The 17,688-nt window shown below is 44.4% G+C and overlaps 1 protein-coding gene across 1 annotated transcript in view; it reads left to right on the top strand.

Annotated features, from left to right (window-relative positions):
• The window catches only part of jade2 (jade family PHD finger 2), a 171,852-nt gene that overhangs the window by 104,147 nt on the left and 50,017 nt on the right, over window positions 1-17,688 (top strand). Inside the window, 2 exon segments of the mRNA XM_069174872.1 lie at window positions 2,507-3,001; window positions 4,037-4,201. Coding sequence (XP_069030973.1) covers window positions 2,507-3,001; window positions 4,037-4,201 — 660 coding nt within the window.

Here is a 17,688-nt window from a genome sequence, read left to right as displayed (position 1 = left end):
AAAACATAATGTCAGCTCGATTTTTTTATTTAATTTTTTTTTTTCATATTATGTCCTGCAAAAGGTTTAAGATTTGTGCAGTGAGACAAACATGCTGTTGCCAACAAACAAAAAGAAGCACTCAAGAGGCAGCGTGGGCGCTGATAAAACCTCATTAATGAGTGCTGGCAGAACAGAGCAGGTGCAGGTGAAAAGGCCAGATGAGTGTTTTTTGCGATGACTTGGCTCGTACCAAACAACACATCGAGCTGGCTCCACGCTGTGTTCAACCTTTTGCCTTTCGACACCAAATAAGTGAGAGCAGCTGCAGCCGGCTCAATCTGACATTTGGTTGGTAATGAAAAAGGGTTTACTGTGCAGACCTTTGACTGAACTCCACTTTTTAACAAGGTGATGTAGCTATAGAGGTGTCAAACACAGGCCAGATGTGTGATCCTTGGATCACGCCTTCTGTTCCCAGTACTTCACTGACTTAGTGGATTGGTACATCAGGTGAGATACAGGAGGTTATTGAGTTTCACCTATAAAAGAACAAATAGAACACTGTGGCATTGGGAGCACAACTAATCTTCATAGAGATTTTGTGTGAAAGGGTCAAACCACCCAGATAACATAAAACCTTGTCTCACTTAGTTCCAGTGATATCTAGTGGATATAGGTTTAGTTTTTGCCCTTCATGTTGAAATGTCCTTTTCTGAAATGTCTGCCTCCACCCGACTATAATGCATAATACAAAATTTTAGTTGGAGTGCTCAAAAGTTATTTTAAAATACTCAAACAGCTCCTGTAAAATATTGAAGTTGGGAGTGGTGCAACGCCGGAGTTGTGATCCGACCTGAAATTTGTGCAGAGCGCACATCACATTTTTGGGGGAACAGAAACAAGTCACAGGGAGCCAAATCCAGCGAGCTGAGGCGGTGGGGGATCGAGAATTGTGTTGTGAAGGGCGAGAAACATGGGTGTTCAACGTGCTGTGAGAGGGCGCGCTGTCATGTTCAACCGAAAATGCCTTCACGCCACAGTTTAGGTCGTTCTCACCAAACGTTTCCGCTAAAAATAGCCGACCTCAGAACGTCACAGGGGAACCTGGTGTTGAGAGTCTGACCCTGGGGAACGAAGTCACAGTGACCAACCCGACCAATGTCAAAGAAAATTTGACCTGGTTGTGCTCCTGACCTGACCCCCCCCCCCCCCCCCCCCCCTTCCTCAGTCTTGAACACAGACTGACTCCTCCTGAAACACGAATACCTCTCAGAACACCTCGCCCGGCTCATCACCTCATCACTGGTGGCCTTCTGAAGCATTTTAAGGGTCTTTATTTCTGAAGAGCTCCAAACTTATGGATCGCTTCTTATATCGGCACCCACACAGGCAAATAATACTCTTAGGATGTCTCTCATTAGTCCGGTTGTGGTTTCTCACGAAGTCATATGCATGTTGTGGTTTAGGCATGATATGTCTATTTTTTTTTTCTCCCGCACACAAATAAGCCTCAAAGTCAAAATAAAAAATAAATGAAAGTAGGTAGCACAAAAACTAAAGTAGACAATACAGCTGGACCTCTCAGCAACACTCAGGTTACAGTGTCACACAGATTCCATGTACTGCTGAAGGCTGAAAGGTGGTGATGATGGGATGGTTACTTTACACTGATGACTCATTGTAGCTTAAAAAAAAGGTTTTAGGTTTTGGACTTTGACTTTGAACAGCCTTTGAAGTTCTGGTTTTTTTTTTTAGGACCTTTTTAGATGCCCAGTACCAAAAAGGACTGTTGCTTTGGTAGGAAGTAGTTCAAATGAAAACATTTTAAAGCCTTTTTTTAATGTTACAAAACACGAATAATATTAATAATAATAATAATTTGTTATGTGTTAAATATGAGAGACGATGAGGGAAAAGGGCTCTTTGCGAAAATGTTCGAAGTTGTTTTCCAGATGTTGGAGTCGGTGGGATCGGTCATGCTTTTGTCACTATGCTCATAACACAGCACAGTGCAGAGAGTCACCACCGAGCCTCCCGCTGAAGGCTGAACTCCTCTCAAATGTACAAGTGCAGACTTTCAAACAGACACGCACACTTACCCGCACACACAGTGACAACAGCTCATAGCCACAAGGGTTCACAGGCACAAAATCACACCATGCCTGGAGGGACACAGTGGGAGGTCGCCTCTTAGTATGACCTGTAATGGATAGTACTGAGAAACACACTCACGCGCGCACACACACACACACACACACACACACTCAAACACATCCCAAGTTACCAAAATGTCAGCAGAAATGGGGGAAGCATGTTTGTGGTGACTTGGCTTGTCTTTCTGCTTTGCTGCACGTCTATTGGAACCTTGATGACACAATAAATGGACCGAAAATGACACTTCAAAGCAAATAGTTGTGACAAAGTGTCTGAGAAATTGAAAACCTTTTTGTGTGTGTGTGTGTGTGTGTGTGTGTGTGCGTCTGCCTGCCCATAACTGTATTTCCTCTGTGTCTGTTCCCCCCAGTGCTCCATGCCCTCCTGTATTGTGGCCTTCCATGTGACGTGCGCCTTCGACCACGGCCTGGAGATGAAGACCATCCTGGCCGAGAACGACGAGGTGCGCTTCAAGTCCTTCTGCCTGGAGCACAGCTGCAACGGCAGTACGACCGCCAGCTGCACCTCCAGCTCGACCAGCGTGAGCAACGGCAACCACACCGCCGCCTCCACCGCCACCAAAGGAGCTCATGGCGCAGCCAGACCCGACTGGGCCTCCGCCTGTGTCGCTTCCGAGCTCCGGCCGGACCAGCAGCACGAACCGAACAGCGGCAGCGGCAACCCAGAGCAGAGGCCGGTATCGCACCTGCTTTCGGTGTCGGCATCGGAGCGAGCTGAGCGGGACCAACTGGAGAGAGAGAAGGTGAGCCAGAGGAAGCAGAAGCTGCAGGAGCTGGAGGACGAGTTTTACCGACTGGTGGAGCCCAGGGAGGTTGCCGACAACCTGGGGCTGCCCGTCTCACAGGTACGTTACGCTTCGAACCGGGACACTATGATTTTGCATTTGAAATAATAAGAAATGACTGCACGCACTTGTGATTCACAGTAATAGCTACACCTTCATGTGTATATATACCAACAAAACAAAACAAAAAAGCCCAGACAGTGACTCGGGTATAAACACAGCGTCATTACGAAGCACACAGACGGGCTGAACGAGTCGAGTGGGTGAAACGGCTCACTGACGAGAGAGAGGTCAGAACAGCATCACTTCTTCACGCTAAGAGGCAGCAAGTATGCAAATACTGTAACCGCTCAGTACGGCAGCGACGCGCAGCCGAGCATCAAAGAACACGCAGCTCGCTGAACCTCGGCGTAGACAGGAAGTTCATCTCTGTCTACTCACATCGAGAAGTTAATGGCTGTTGAGACTAAAACTGGGAGAACGTTGCCCGGTCCGATGAAATATTTGGCGGTGACAGTATGGTACTCCTATCGAAATTTGAGATGCACTGTGTTCATTGCATTTCCATGCAGTTAATCATGTTTTTGTTGACATTTAGAGCGCTGGCTCAAGTGCATCATATAAACTGTGTGATGAGTTGCAGACGTTTGTTTAGAACGAGCTGTGATGAACTGGTCTCTGCTTTCCAAACACGGTCGCTGCTGCAGGCAACCGCTTTTTATAAAAATGTTTTCCGACAAAGAACAGCTTCCAACGTTAGCACGTGGCTTTTCATGCATAAGGAAGAAAACTTGATGGTGTACTTTTATAGGATCTTTTTTTTTAATAAGTGCAGCGATGGATGAGTGACTGATGTAAGTCCGTCAAACGCACCACATATGTTTCCATTATGAAGCCGCTAATGCCACTGATTGACAATTAGACGAAAGGAAAAAAAGAAAACATAAATGCTTGACAGATCCTCAGTGGCTTAATTGATCTTTTTGCAACGTCAAGATGAGGTTAAGATGCTCTTACCTATTTATTTTCTATTGTTGGTACATTAGATTTTTGTTGCTGTTATGTTTTCATGAGAACATATTTTGCCTCTTCAAGGTGGACTTCTTATATCAGTTCTGGAAATTGAAGAGGAAGGCCAACTTTAATCGACCTCTGGTGACCTTAAAGAGGGACGAGGTGGACAACCTGGCCCAGCAGGAGCAGGACGTCCTCTACAGACGCCTCAAACTCTTCACACACCTCCGACAAGATCTCGAAAGGGTGAGTAGGAAAATCAGTTGTGTGTGTGTGTGTGTGTGTGTGTGTGTGTGTTTGGTCTGTAGCCGGTGAGTTGAGCTGAGTTGCACAGCATTGTTCAAAAATTCGTTATTGTGAGTATATCTGTGTGTGTTTGTACATCGGGGTATATTCATGCTCAGTGCTTGATCTATCCAGCATTGCTGATGTAGTGTACGAGGTAATTTACATTTTTCAGAATGTTAATTAAAATGATCACTGGCGGTATCATATAAACTTGATTTTTGCTTTCATGAATATTAATGTCAAATGAATGAATAGCTCGAAGGAAAGATGGCACACTGAAATGGCTCAGCAATATAATGAGTGACTGACTGATAGCCCGGTGTAGAAAATTTAAGAGAAAATCCACCCACCACAAAGAACTGATTTGGTTTTTCTGTGATCTGTGTTTACTGGGAAAGATTAGTTACTTGTTTTTTCAGAGTGTTTTTCTTTCTCGTGTTTCAAACGTTGGGACAAACGTAGCAGAAGACTCAGCTGGTGGGTCCTAGAGAGTGTGCTGTCCAGGGAGTCCATAATTCTGGTGAGGGACGTCTAAGGCTGGTTGTAGCCTGTCCATACGAACCTTCATATTCAAGCGTGTTGTGTTTCTCAGCAACCTACTTTCTAAAATAGGTTATAATCTCGACAACCTCCCACTGAACCCCTGCAGGCATGGTGTGATTTTATGTGTATGAGCAGGGTACAAGAAAATCTCGCAGGCCAAAGCCAAATACGCAATTATGTAGCCAGGTCCTCAGATCTTATGCTGAATGTCCCGGACTCATGGATGAACAAAGCAGTGGAGTTGTCAGCTTTTCAGCACCTGTTAGTGGGCACATCTGGCTGATTCCCCTCTCTAGATCACCTTCAATTCCCACCTAGAGATGATTTTTCTGTGCATCTGTGGAGAAACTTTGAGAGACCAAGTCCAAGTAACGTTTAAAGCCTCCCATCTGGAGTGGTGGCTTAGACTTGTGGCCTTGTTGGACCTTTAGTCACTTGCCCCTGGTATGGTGGCAAACCCTAGAAGCAGCTAGTGGGAAGGAAGCTGTGAAGCTAAAGACGTGAGACTTCTCGGGATTGGTTAGGGCCTTAAGTTCTGGAAATGGTAGACAGACATTGGCAAACCAGAACGACAGGAGCTTGTGTGGTTGTGGAAGCAAAGCTTCAGTGAGGGCAGGAGGAAGACATAGCAGTCGGCCCGAGTGAAGGAACTCTTTAAGAAATTCCTAAATCTGAGCGATGCGTTATGTAGACAAGGCATAGTTGGACGATGCGGTGATAAAGTCCAAAAGGTAGGTGAGATTTGTCCAAAGGCGCTGGTTGTTGGGTTCTAATCTTTATACTAGAACTACACTGGTTACATTTTGTAGGGTTTTTAGTTTGATTGCAGTTCCTTACCTATCTTAACTGTTCATAGGGGAAAGTCGAGTAGCTTTTAAACCACAAAGATTCTTTGTTTGCACCAAAAAGCTTTCATGCAACAGAACTCTGATCAGGAGGAAATTGTCACGGTAATCAATGTTAGTTATTCAATGAAGGCTACTGATCATCTGGTACCTCTGCCTAAAGCTCAGTTTTGAGGTCCGTCTGAATTCCTCCACATTCCTCCACTTCCGTCAGTATCGTAGCTCACACTTGGCATCTGAACGCTAACCACGATGTATATTTTCTTGCACGGTTTCTTGGATTGGTTGTGCCCGTGCTCATAACCTCATTGCAGGCTCATGTTCGTGCTGCTCCGATAGTTGATTGGCATTCACTGGTGCGGTGCTCTCAAAACCTCTTTCTGACCCTGCAATCTACCCCGCTGAATCAGAATTACAGTTGACAGCCAAACATCCACTGCACGCCAAGTTTAGGCGGATACAGTTAACTCTGGTTTTCCAAAGACAGACGGCTGCTATTTTGTTTTGTACATGTGGATAAATGTTTTATATGTCTACCACAATCTCAACAACAATCTCACAAAAACAAACACGGTGTCCTATGTTATTTGCTTACCTTCTGATACTTAATCTACCAAAAATAATCAGTGTTGAAAGAGTTCCTTCCCTCCGCAAACCTTCAGAACCGGTTTGATGTCTTTTCTTTCAGCGGCCTCTACGATAAACCAAATAAGGTGGTTTTCCTTGAATACTTTTCCCTTCATTTCTCTGACATGTGATTTAATACGATGCATTTGGTTTGCCTTGACTCGGTTCAGCTTGGTTGATTTAATTTGGCTGACATTAGGACAACCTTTCAGCAATTAGGTGGCTGCGTATCAACCAAATTACCTGCTATTCTGTACCAAACTGAAAGAATAAAATACAAACACAAGAAATAATTGGAGGACATTTTTTTTTAATTGCTTCTTGGTTTTTCCCATTTAACCTCAGCTGGTAAGACCAATTGAGTGGACTTAAGTTCAGTTGTGATTAGACCACCGGATCAGCGTGCTTTGCCCAGCATCCCACCGCATTAATTTGGCTTTTAGATAACAATTCTTCACCTCTTAACTTGAAATAGTGGAGTGAAAAATCATTTACCACAGAGAAGGTTGTCACCTCTTTAACAGTAGATTTTAACAGTCAAAAATTAAAATGCAGTTGTGTTTTTTCATTATTATGTCGGTCACGTTGTCTGGGGAATGGACAGCATAATGGAAACACCTATTTACTGTTGGTACGCATCAGATTGAGGAACTGAAGCTGTGCAAATTGCTCTCAATAAATAGTATTTTCTATGATAGGAGCATAACTCGTGAAGAGGTGTTTGTTTTCTATACACTTGTGTAACTGTAGCCATGGCACAGTGGTCTCCAGTGGTCAGGGTTTATTGATTGACGCAGGCCTTGCTAACCTCCTGACCAGTCAGTGTGTCCGTGGACTCCATAAATCTTCTCCCTCCAGACCGCCCACTATTGATGTGCGTGTTGTGGAAGAAAACCATAACACACAAACAGTCTCTGAAGTTAACTCTGTTTCATTCCATCAATAAAAAAAGGTAAAACAGTGAGGAGAAAATAAAGGCAGCTTATTTATTGTTGTTCTATCAGTGTGTAAAGCACCGCAGAAATAGATTATGTTAACTCGTCTGTCAGTCATGGTAAAACATGTCGGAATTATTCCTGTTTAATTAAGTTGTCAGTCACATGGAAACACAACAGCTGCGTTGGTAACGCTTGCTATCTATCCCCGTTGTCACGTCTCTGAGCACTTAAGGGTTGGTACATGCAGGCAAGTGTGTCCCAAGTGTGATAAATGCCAACACACGGCACACTTAAAGCAACCTTGAGGCACACATGTTGCACTCAGCTTAAATATGACATCTAAACGCAACACAGTTATGCTTCAGAAGTTTATTGCTTAATATAGAAAATCTATTGTTTCTGATGAGGCAGATAATATCGCATATCTGATGTTGACAACGTTGAGGTTTTGAGATGTATATCCTTCCACTAAACCTCTGCCACCAAAGTTCTTCATGGTAAATGCAAAACTGTATGGTTGATCCTACCGTATTTGGTCATTATAAGAAAATTAAATAAATCAACAACACATTATAGCCCCGTTTAGCGAAAAATTTCTGTGAGTCATGTTTTAGCCTTGCTAAAATATTCACTCACTCGCAGTCATGGCGGGCACTTGGAAATTGTTGGTACCGTTGGCGATCACAGGAAATAGAGAATACTCAGCTGTGTATGTATATACTGGTCTTATCAGACCCAAATTCACTGTGTGAATCTACGGGTCTGGCAACCGCTAACCAATCAGCATTGACTATTTTATACTGTATGTTAGAGACGTCGCCCATGTGAGCAGCGAGCACCACCATTTCAGTAAGGGACCATCGCAGACTTTGCGGACTCCAGCCTCAATTTCTGCGTATTTGCTTGTGTTGCTACAACTGTTCGCTCCATCTCGCTCGACTTTGACGTCCTCACACTTAGTCACCCCCAGTGGTCACCGATTGGTCGGCCTCTCAAAGCGGCTGAGCGAACCTTTAGGCAAACGGACCATATGAACCACAGCTAAATTAAGCTGTGGGCAATACGTGAGCAGAGCCAGGTTAGCATTCACGTAAATATCTCCAATAGTATTGTGTTCCGCTTAAACTTTTGTTGTGTTGTGACCAATGTGCCGTGTTTCTGTGAGAATGCATCGATTTGTGTCGTACTTATTTACCAGTACTCTCTAAAGTACGTGTTGTGTTTTATACATTCGCACGTGTTTCTTCTGGAGTTGCACTGAGCTAACACCGCCACTTCTTGCCCAAAAACATGATGCAAACCTGTAGCCGATAATTGTGTTGAGGCATTTTCAAAGCAGCGCTTATCAGCCCGTGAATGGAGCTTCAACTGCGGATCAAAACGTGATGGCATCTGTTACTAATGGTTCCACGGGGGGATTGTTTCACCAGCGGGTGGCGGCGCTTTTACTCTGAGGCAGGCTGAACCGAAGCTGTTGAATATCCGGCTGTCTCCAAATCGAGTAGCATTCATCTTTAACATTGCTCGAAGGTCTGACAGAGAAAGGAGGATTGATTGTGTCTGCTGCTGGCGGGTCACCCATGAGAAAGATTGATCCCCAATTGGTCGTGAGTGTTGACAGCTCACCGCTACTGATGCTCGTGGCTGTCGATAAACAGGCTCCCTTTCACTTCATCCGTCTTCTTCACCCTCCTTCACCTTCTCTTTTTTTTTCCTCTTTATCTTCGCTTCTCCTTGCTGCACACTTGAACCACCTGTAAGAATAAACCGCATCATTCGTGGCTGACCCATAATTTTAACCCATATTCTTGTATTTGGGCTCCATTCAAGCATTGTGAGCAAATGTTAAGCTTGTTTTTATTTGGTTTGTTTTTTTCTCCTCCGGGTTCAAGCGTGAGGTCTTTCCTATGGAGATGGATGTGTTTCGTGTGTAGTGCATTGTGTGCGTGTGCGAAGGCGAGTGTGTATCTGTATGCAAGAGAGTATTCCAATCATCTCTGATTTGCTGGCAAATTGAAAAATCCCCTCCATCCTTCCATCCCGTCATCCCCAGACCCCAACCCAATCAGACCCCACTACCAAACCCTCCAGCCTGCTGCTTTTGTGAATAAATGTGTGTGTATGTGTGTGTGCATGTTGGTGGTGGTGGAAGATTCCGGGGGCTAATGTTGGGGTGGATTATCCCCCTCCTCTTCCTCTTTGAAGTGCTGCCAATGGAACGAATTGCACCGTGCTGTCCCTAATGCACTGGTGAGCTTTCTCCATTTCTGTACTCCTCTCCTGAGTGCTGCCCAAAAAACCTCCCCGCCTCCTTTTTTCTCCCACATCACTCATCCAATCAGCGCGCAACATGTCGAAGCGATGTGTGGCACGGCGATTGGATAGTGTAAGTTAGCTGATAAATGTTGCATCGTTGTTGTTGTTTTTGTTTTTATATATACATATATATATATATATATATATATATGTGTGTGTGTGTAGTGTTTTTTCGATCTGGGTAAAAGTGCAGTGGAGGTGTGTGTGTGTGTGTGTGTGTGTGTGTGTTTGTGATTATGGCAAGATTAGAGTGATGCTGCTGGACTGATTCAGAGGCAGCTTGTGTTGAGAAGGTCATCAGTGCAAATCCCTGGGAATGTGAACCACAGACTACTGCACCTGTCATGAACCGTAGCTCACACTTACCTTATATTGGCCCATATTTTACACTTTTCCGGTGTTTTACTGTCAAAAATGGTCAAGTACTGAAGGCTGGAATCCGGAGTGCAGTCAGTTTTGTGTTTAGACATAAAATGTTGATATCTTTTGTCAATTGCAAAGTAGTTGCAGAAAATAAGAGTTTATATTTGTCCATGTGAGGCATTGAAAAAACTGTTGTTTGGTATTCATACCAAACTAAAATATTGTATTGGCTCTTGTATAATAAACAAAGCAAACCCAACCTTAGTGATGAGATCTCATCTGCACTGAAATGTAGTGACCAATTCCAAATGCAAAAGAACCTACAATAAACCTCGAACTGTTGAACATAAAAACCGGGTGATATATAAAGATACTGGAACTGAATTTATTTTTCCTTCATCAAATTCACTCAGACATTTACTTCTTTCAAAAAAACTTCAGGTATTGACTAAAAGTGCTGTTGAAAGTGTATATTGCATTTACATAATGAGCCAGCTGGGAGAGGTAACTTTCCTTTAAAGAGCGTTTGAGATGAGGTAAAGTCCTGGAGCAAAAGGGTTTAGCTGGAGAAGTCAGCGTAAGTTGAGGCGAGGAGGGAGAGAGCTGCATGAAAATAGGTTAGAGGGGTGGAGGGGTGCAGGGTGGAGGCTCGAGGCTCAGTCAGGACAGGACTATAAGATGTCCTGGAGGACTCGGGCTAACGCTGAGAGAAATCAGGTGTGAAAGATAATCTTTTCCTTTCTCACCTCCCCCCCGCCACCCGTTTGTTTTCACATCTACAACTGCTCGAGTCGAACAATTGCAGTTCGTCTTTTCCCACCCGTCAGTACTGCGCTACTACAGCCAAGGCTGGCAGAGCCGTCTGATGGCACAGTGCCGCTCTGTGTCCTGCCCTCTTGCTCTCGCTCGCTCTCTCACGGTAAATACTTGGCAGAACACTCGGCCCAGCAGGTCAGCAGCAGTCCCACACCCAGGGGGCCCTTCGGAGCAGAACAGAACAGTACACTTACGAAACAGTCCACTTAAGGAAAGGGAGAGTTGAGGGGAAAAGTTATGATTATGAGTAGGGAACATATGTTTTATATAACTTCTTTTTTTCTTTTTTTTTTCCACTTCTGAGCACACAAGTAGGGCGTGTAGAAGGAAGTTGTGAGAGGAGACGTTGTATTTGTTGAGACATATTTATGGAAAAGGGGTGACGGAAGGAAAAGAGAAAGTAGGGATTGGGACAGAAGTCAAACTTCTGCCGAAGCAGCACCTCGAGGCTGCAGGTTTGGAAGCAACGGGTATCTTTCAGGTAAACCGCGTCGGTACACTCTGTGCCGAGGCGAGAGGGAGGGAAAGCCCATTGGCTAGTTTGCCTTGGCTACAGGTTAAAGTTTCAGAGTTTTGTTTTCTTTCCACAAACCCCCCTCGGCGCTCCATTCTGTATGAAAAGAGCACAGAGGAAGTGCGCAGGCAGAGGAAAGAATGAGAGGAAAACATACACAAGCTTTGTGACCAGAAGTCTGCTGACTTGGATTGACAGTCCTGCGAGTGAAAATATGGACAGACAGAGAGAGAGAGAAGTTTTAAAGAGAAGAACATTCCATATCAGAAAGAGCTTAAAGACAAAAAAAAAAAAAGTTTCTTGGCAGAGGAGGTTTGCTTATATCTTTACTATCTCAGGCAGCCAACGGCCGTGGATTTACTACAATTTTTGTGGGCTGGGTTGATGCACATCCACAATTCATAAATGTCAAGATCCACATGAAAACAATCCTCCAACGTCTCCATTTTGTTCAGTTTTCTTCTTTTTTTTTTAACAGAAGATTGTCGTTTAAAGGAACCACAAAAACAGTTGGACTCGTCTCCAGACTTTTATTTATTTTTATGAAGTTGTCTCTCTTCTACGCAGTTATCCAAGAAACGTATTATTTATGAAGTAATTTGTCTGTTTTACTGGCTTCGAACCTTGTCCAATCTACTTGTGGTTTTCTGATTTTCAATCTCTGATTGCCCAAACTCTCAGTTACTTATTCTCTGGACACTAAATCCTCAAAGGTTTTGTACTTCTCCTAAAGTTGAGGGACTCGCATGAGAACGATTTTTAAAACAGTGCAAATATAAGCAGCAGATATCCTGACTTTAGCCCCTAATATTGCTCAAGCTTAAAAAGCACTGCACCCTAAACTTCTTACAAGGAAATTGAATGATTTAATCAGACTGAGTGCAGCTCTGACAGAGATTGTTAGCATGTTTTCATGTACAGTTTATACTGCAGGACTTTTCCTTCTACCTGCAGCCTCTCTTCAAAGTGATCCCTCCTTTTTATAGCCAGGCACTCACCGAGACGCTGAAAGGGAGAGTGTTGCAGTTGTAACCGATGTGTCATTTGACTCACCTTCGTTAGTTCATTTTAAGTTCATTACATTCATCTGCTCGATGGAGATGTAAAGTTGTTTTTTTTCCAGAACTGTCCCCCCCCCCAGCCTCCTCGCCGTGTGTGTCGTGCACCCACCTCTGCCATGGAACCATCCCCGAGTGTTACGTAATGTTAGGGAGGGTCATGGAGAGGACAGAGACACGGAAAGACCGACGCAGCACTCTGATGCCCACTTGGTTATAGGATCTGCTTTCTCTCTCTCTCTCTCGCGCGCGCGCGCACACACACACACACACACACACACACACACACACACACACACACACACACTACACTACACACAAATGTATAGACTCTCAACCACTGAAGTCGACCTACATGCTTCACTACCGCACGCATGTGCACATACGTTCATGCACACGTACCGTGCCGACTCATTCATCACCTTACATGCAATAAACACACTGTTACTGCTGTGGCGTTGGGGGATGGAGGGGGGGGGAAGGGGGGAGAGGGGAAGGAGGAGGTCGTAGCTGCAGGCCAGACGGGCCGAGTCATGCAGCAGACAGACCCACCCTGTTGGATCGGCATCAACCTGGCTCCCTCACACACACACACAGCTCTGCTCCAAACCTAATACTGGCTCTCTACACTCAATCCCTTCTTCTTAGACTGCTGTCTGTTTCCAAGATGCTTCAAGTTACTGAGCGAGGTCCAAGACAAGGGCCCCTTTCTGTCCACCAGCAACAGTCACTGTTACATCTCAACGTTCAACGGCCTCCGTAAGTGTTTTAACAGCCGGCCAGGTCTCGTTTGTACATTTCGGGACAGACCCGGAGGTCAGCGTTGGCTCGCTCCCAAAGTGACGGGTAGAGTAACGTAGACTCCTGAGGGAAGCAGTCTGCTCCTTTCTGTAGTTTACGACCTCTCGGCTGCAGGATTTTTTTAATTTTTTTTTTGGCCCGCGTTTGCGCTCGCTGATGGATTCTCCAGAGAGAACTTCCCATACATTAAAAAAAAAAAAAAAACACGTTTGATCGGGACGTATAGTTGTGCGGAGCGATCAAACGCAGCTTGTCACTTGCTGCGTCTGAGCTGAATCAAATTAGACTAGCTGTAACCTAACTGTACGCCTCCGGGGGGATTTATCAGCACATTTGATACCGTGAGGTTCATTTCACCTTGTAAATCAAACAAACGCAGGTTAAAAACGTCAGGACTGCTTCGTCAGTCCCTCCAAGAAAATCGCTATCTTGCAATCGTAACGCTGAACGCAAAGTAGCGCAATGTCCGAAATATTGCAATGTTTTTGTAATTCCCGCAATTTTTTTTCAAAAAGTTGTCAACAGAAGCTGCCATAAAGTAAGTCTTTTCAAACAAATTCTGCTTTATCAACAAAAATAACTCCGGATTTACAATCGGCACCAAAACAAACTCTGCGCACCGGATGAAACCGGAACTAGCAGAAAACCTGGAAGTGACAAGGGGTAACAGAAAGTTGGGGTTCACATTAAAACGATCCGCTTTTAAATGCTCATTATCAAAGGAAGTATATTACTGTATGTTGAATGAGTTTTGTACACACTTCAAGTTGTAAGAGACTGCACTTTGTCTTTGTGCATACAGTGGGCCTACGTGTTGAATTAACATTATTTAAACAGCATCTAAAGCTGATGTAGTCGTTATTTTCTATCTTACAGTCACTGTCTGTATCCCACTCTGGTCGCAACAATCGCCAAAATAACTCCGCAAAATCCTGGAGGGACTTCTTCGCGTGATTTGAGCCCCAAAGATAGACCAAATTCGTCGATTTTATGATCTATTAGAAGTTAGAGGCGATGTTAAACCAGGAAATATGACAGGAAATGAGCACGTACTGCAAAATGTGCTCCTCCTGCCAGCATGTACTCACAACTCACCTGCGGGCTTCCGGCTGCTTCTTCGGGCCAAGCGGTGACTGAAAAACCTCACAAATATATTGTTAGCGGGAGTCAATCCGGAGTTTTAAAAGAATAAAAAAAAAACGTAACTTCAAATTAAAAAAAAAATCAATAAAAAAAAAAAAAAAAAAATCACCGTAAATGCGAAAATGCTCCTTTTTCCTCCCCACATCTTTGGTCTTCTTTAGGAGTCTGGCTGCATTGCTCTGTATCAGCTGAAGGCAAGAACAGGCTTTGCACCTTCAGGTAGCCTCAAGCTCCTTTTCACTCCGCCAGAAGCCGCCTGTTGAGATCCACCGCTGTTTAAAATGTTGCATGCTAAGCTCGACTGTGTAACACAGCCCTAAGGCTTCAAAGCTTACAGAGAGCTGCTCCTCCGGCGCTCGTCTTTGATAATGCTTTGCCACAAGGTCACCGGGCTGCCCTCCGGGGCACAGGGGTAGATCAGAAAACGCTTAATTATGCCAACTGCATGCACTCTGGGCATATTGGTAGAGAACTGGAGATCTATAACTACTCAAACATACTCGCATGTCGGAGACGGTCAAAACATTTCGAGATTCTACCACGTTGGTCCTGCAAAGATCTTCAGATCTGCGGATACAAACAAATGAATATTATCGACCAAACATGACACACGCTATCGTGCTTATGATTATGTCATCAGTGCAAATAGATATCTCTGATTCAGCAGATTATTCAACTGAGCTTTTAACACTGTCATCTGTCAACACCGCCGCAGTCTGTTTGCAGGTCTTCGGGATTACCGCTGCATATGTGGAGCGATGTATAGGACTGCGAGTTTGAAAATGAAAACCATCCCATCAGCCGCTCTCCTCATCTCTTCTCCAGGATACATTAGCAGCTGCTATAAACAAAACACAACGACCTTGAATCTCAGACCAAACTTTCAGCGGTCGAGTCACATTGAAGGGATTTAAAACATGCACACAAATACAGAATAAAGTATACAACTTCAGTTTCTTAAGAGGCCCGACTGTTTGATTTCAAGATGAGCCTTCGCATCAATTGAAATGCGCGGTTTCTGATGCCCTCCCCTTTCTGCTTGGAACATTTGCCGAGATAAGCGTTACGTAACCGTGCAGGACTCTCGGGGAGCGACATGAAATTTTTTCTCCAACTCTCGGGGAAACAAAGCATCGGCCGACTGACTGACTCCGGTCTCCTTTTCCACTTTTTTTTTCTTTTCTTTTTTTTAAGAGACCCGGTGATATTTTCCCTGACATTTCCTGCCTGGTCTTTTTTTTTTTTTTTGTTCGAGGGCGGCGCGAAAAAGGCCAGACCGTGTGGCCTTTCATCCCGGCAAAGTAGCGTGGTCGGCCAGCTTCAGCGGTGCACCTCGGTGGCTGACGATTGCTCCGATAGCAGCAACAATGAACTCCGCTCTCCACCCACCTCCCATCACTCTGCCTCTATCATGTCTTTTTTTTTTTTTTTTTTTTTTTTTTTTAATGTTCTCTTAACTCTTCCCACTTCACTTTTTTCATACTTTCCAATACAGGACGTTTATCGTCCTCTTTTTATTCCGAGCCCTGTACATGTTTTATTTCTGTCTATTTCACCAGCTTCTCTCTTTTCAGCTGCGTCTATATTTGTAAAATAACTTTAATATTCTCCTCCTATCTCTATTTCTTCCTCCTTCATCACTCTATCTGTTCCTCTCCTTCCATCGTCTCCTCCTCTCTCTCTTTCTCGCTCTGGATATCCTCACCATCACGTTGCCCCTCTGATATGAGCTCTGTTGGATGAAATAAATATGAGGCGGGAGAGGTATAAATATTTATAGCTGCTTCGGCTGTATAATTCTGCACAGGAGTGTGTTGTTGCTCTATGTGTGTGTGTGTGTGTGTGTGTGAGAGAATGTGCGTGTGCGCATGCATACATGTAAGGTGTGTGTGTGTGGGGGGGGGGGTATGTTTCAGACCCTTGGCCAGTGCAAGTGCCAGGGCTGCTGCAGGGATAAATAATTCACTGGAAGTTAAACCTTGAATTCACATCACTTTGATAAGACAATAGGAATAACGTGGCAGCGCACACGCGCATGCGACGTAACACTGAACATATGTGCACTCACACTTATAGCATCCTTGCACACGCACAGACACACACACACACACACACACACACAGATGCCGTGTCATACACTAATCATGCAGAAAAACACACACACGCGCACATCAAACATGAATATGCATGAAATTAAATGCACACATTGATACACACTGATAAGCTTGTATGCAACACTCATCCACACAGGCCTAATGCACACACTTTAAGTAACTGTGTTATGTACAGTATATCAGAGGCGGCTGCTGCACCCGCCTCCACGTGTGTGATCCGGTGTGTGTGTGTGTGTGTGTGTGTGTGTGTGTGCGTGTGCCTCTGTGCAAATGTGCGAATGTTTGCTCACGTCAACCGTCTTCACTCTTCTCTCTCTCTCTCACAACACACCCTCCTACAGGCTCACTAGCTGCATTACACACAGATAGAGGGTGCGTCAATAAGTAATGAGGGAGATATGAGGGTCCCCCAGTTGACCCGGCCCTTTAATATTTTACATTAGGCTCTCTCAGTCGGCAACCAGCCGACACACTGCCGCAGCTCAGCCGTAAAATCTGTCTTCACAGGACTCGATGGCAAGCACCGCCCCCCTAAGGTCCAATTTAATAACATCCTCCGAGAGCCCGTCAACTCGAACAGCGCTTTGTAGAAGTTTAGAAGAAATCGATATATGTAGGATTTAAAGCTGAAGTGCAATGTTTGTGTGGAAGTCTTAGCATGAAGCCTTTGGGGAAGTAGATCACTCACATGGCTAAAGGTTGTTTTTTTTTAATCGCAAGAACACGTCGCCTTTGACCTTTGACCGTTTTTGTTGGAAACAGCTAAAAGGAAGAACATTTCTGAATTAATTGCCATACGTTGTCAAACGCACAGTCCGTCCCCGTCAGGCTGCCTTTGGCTTACAGTCTTGCTTTCTTACTTATGCAGTTATTAATGCATCAGTGCAACTTGATTTGAAATCACGGGAGGGCATTTTCAAAGTGTACGACCCTTCGTCTTGTGTTTTTAGTCACAAAGGCGGCAGAGACACCAGAAGGAAAAGTTTGCACAAGTTCGAATGCTTCTGTTTAGTATCCTGCAGATCAGCTCAGGAGGCGTCCGATCAGGTTTTGTTTTGAGTATTCTGACCTCCACTCAGAAAAAGCAAGATGTCCACTGCAGCTAGAAAGAATCCAAGATCCAGGAGTTTTGTTTCAAAAATGTTACCTGCCAGCAAATATTGATTTATCTCTGTGTAAGTGGTTTTTTTTGTTGTTTTTTTTACACCCGGTGTGTGTTTTAGTACATGTGGTTTTTCTCCCCTGCAAGGTACACAAAGTAACCATTACCTGCACAATGTGTAAGTAACAGGAAAGACAGGCATTTGGGAATAGAAGTTTTGTATTTGGATATATATTTGTAGGTGAAACGATTTGTCTCAGTCATG

This window comes from Embiotoca jacksoni, unplaced genomic scaffold, assembly GCF_022577435.1.
Source record: "Embiotoca jacksoni isolate LCO1_2020_lvr unplaced genomic scaffold, fEmbJac1.0.p SCAF_62, whole genome shotgun sequence".
Taxonomy (NCBI): domain Eukaryota; kingdom Metazoa; phylum Chordata; class Actinopteri; family Embiotocidae; genus Embiotoca; species Embiotoca jacksoni.
This window is presented reverse-complemented; position numbering and strand designations above follow the sequence as displayed.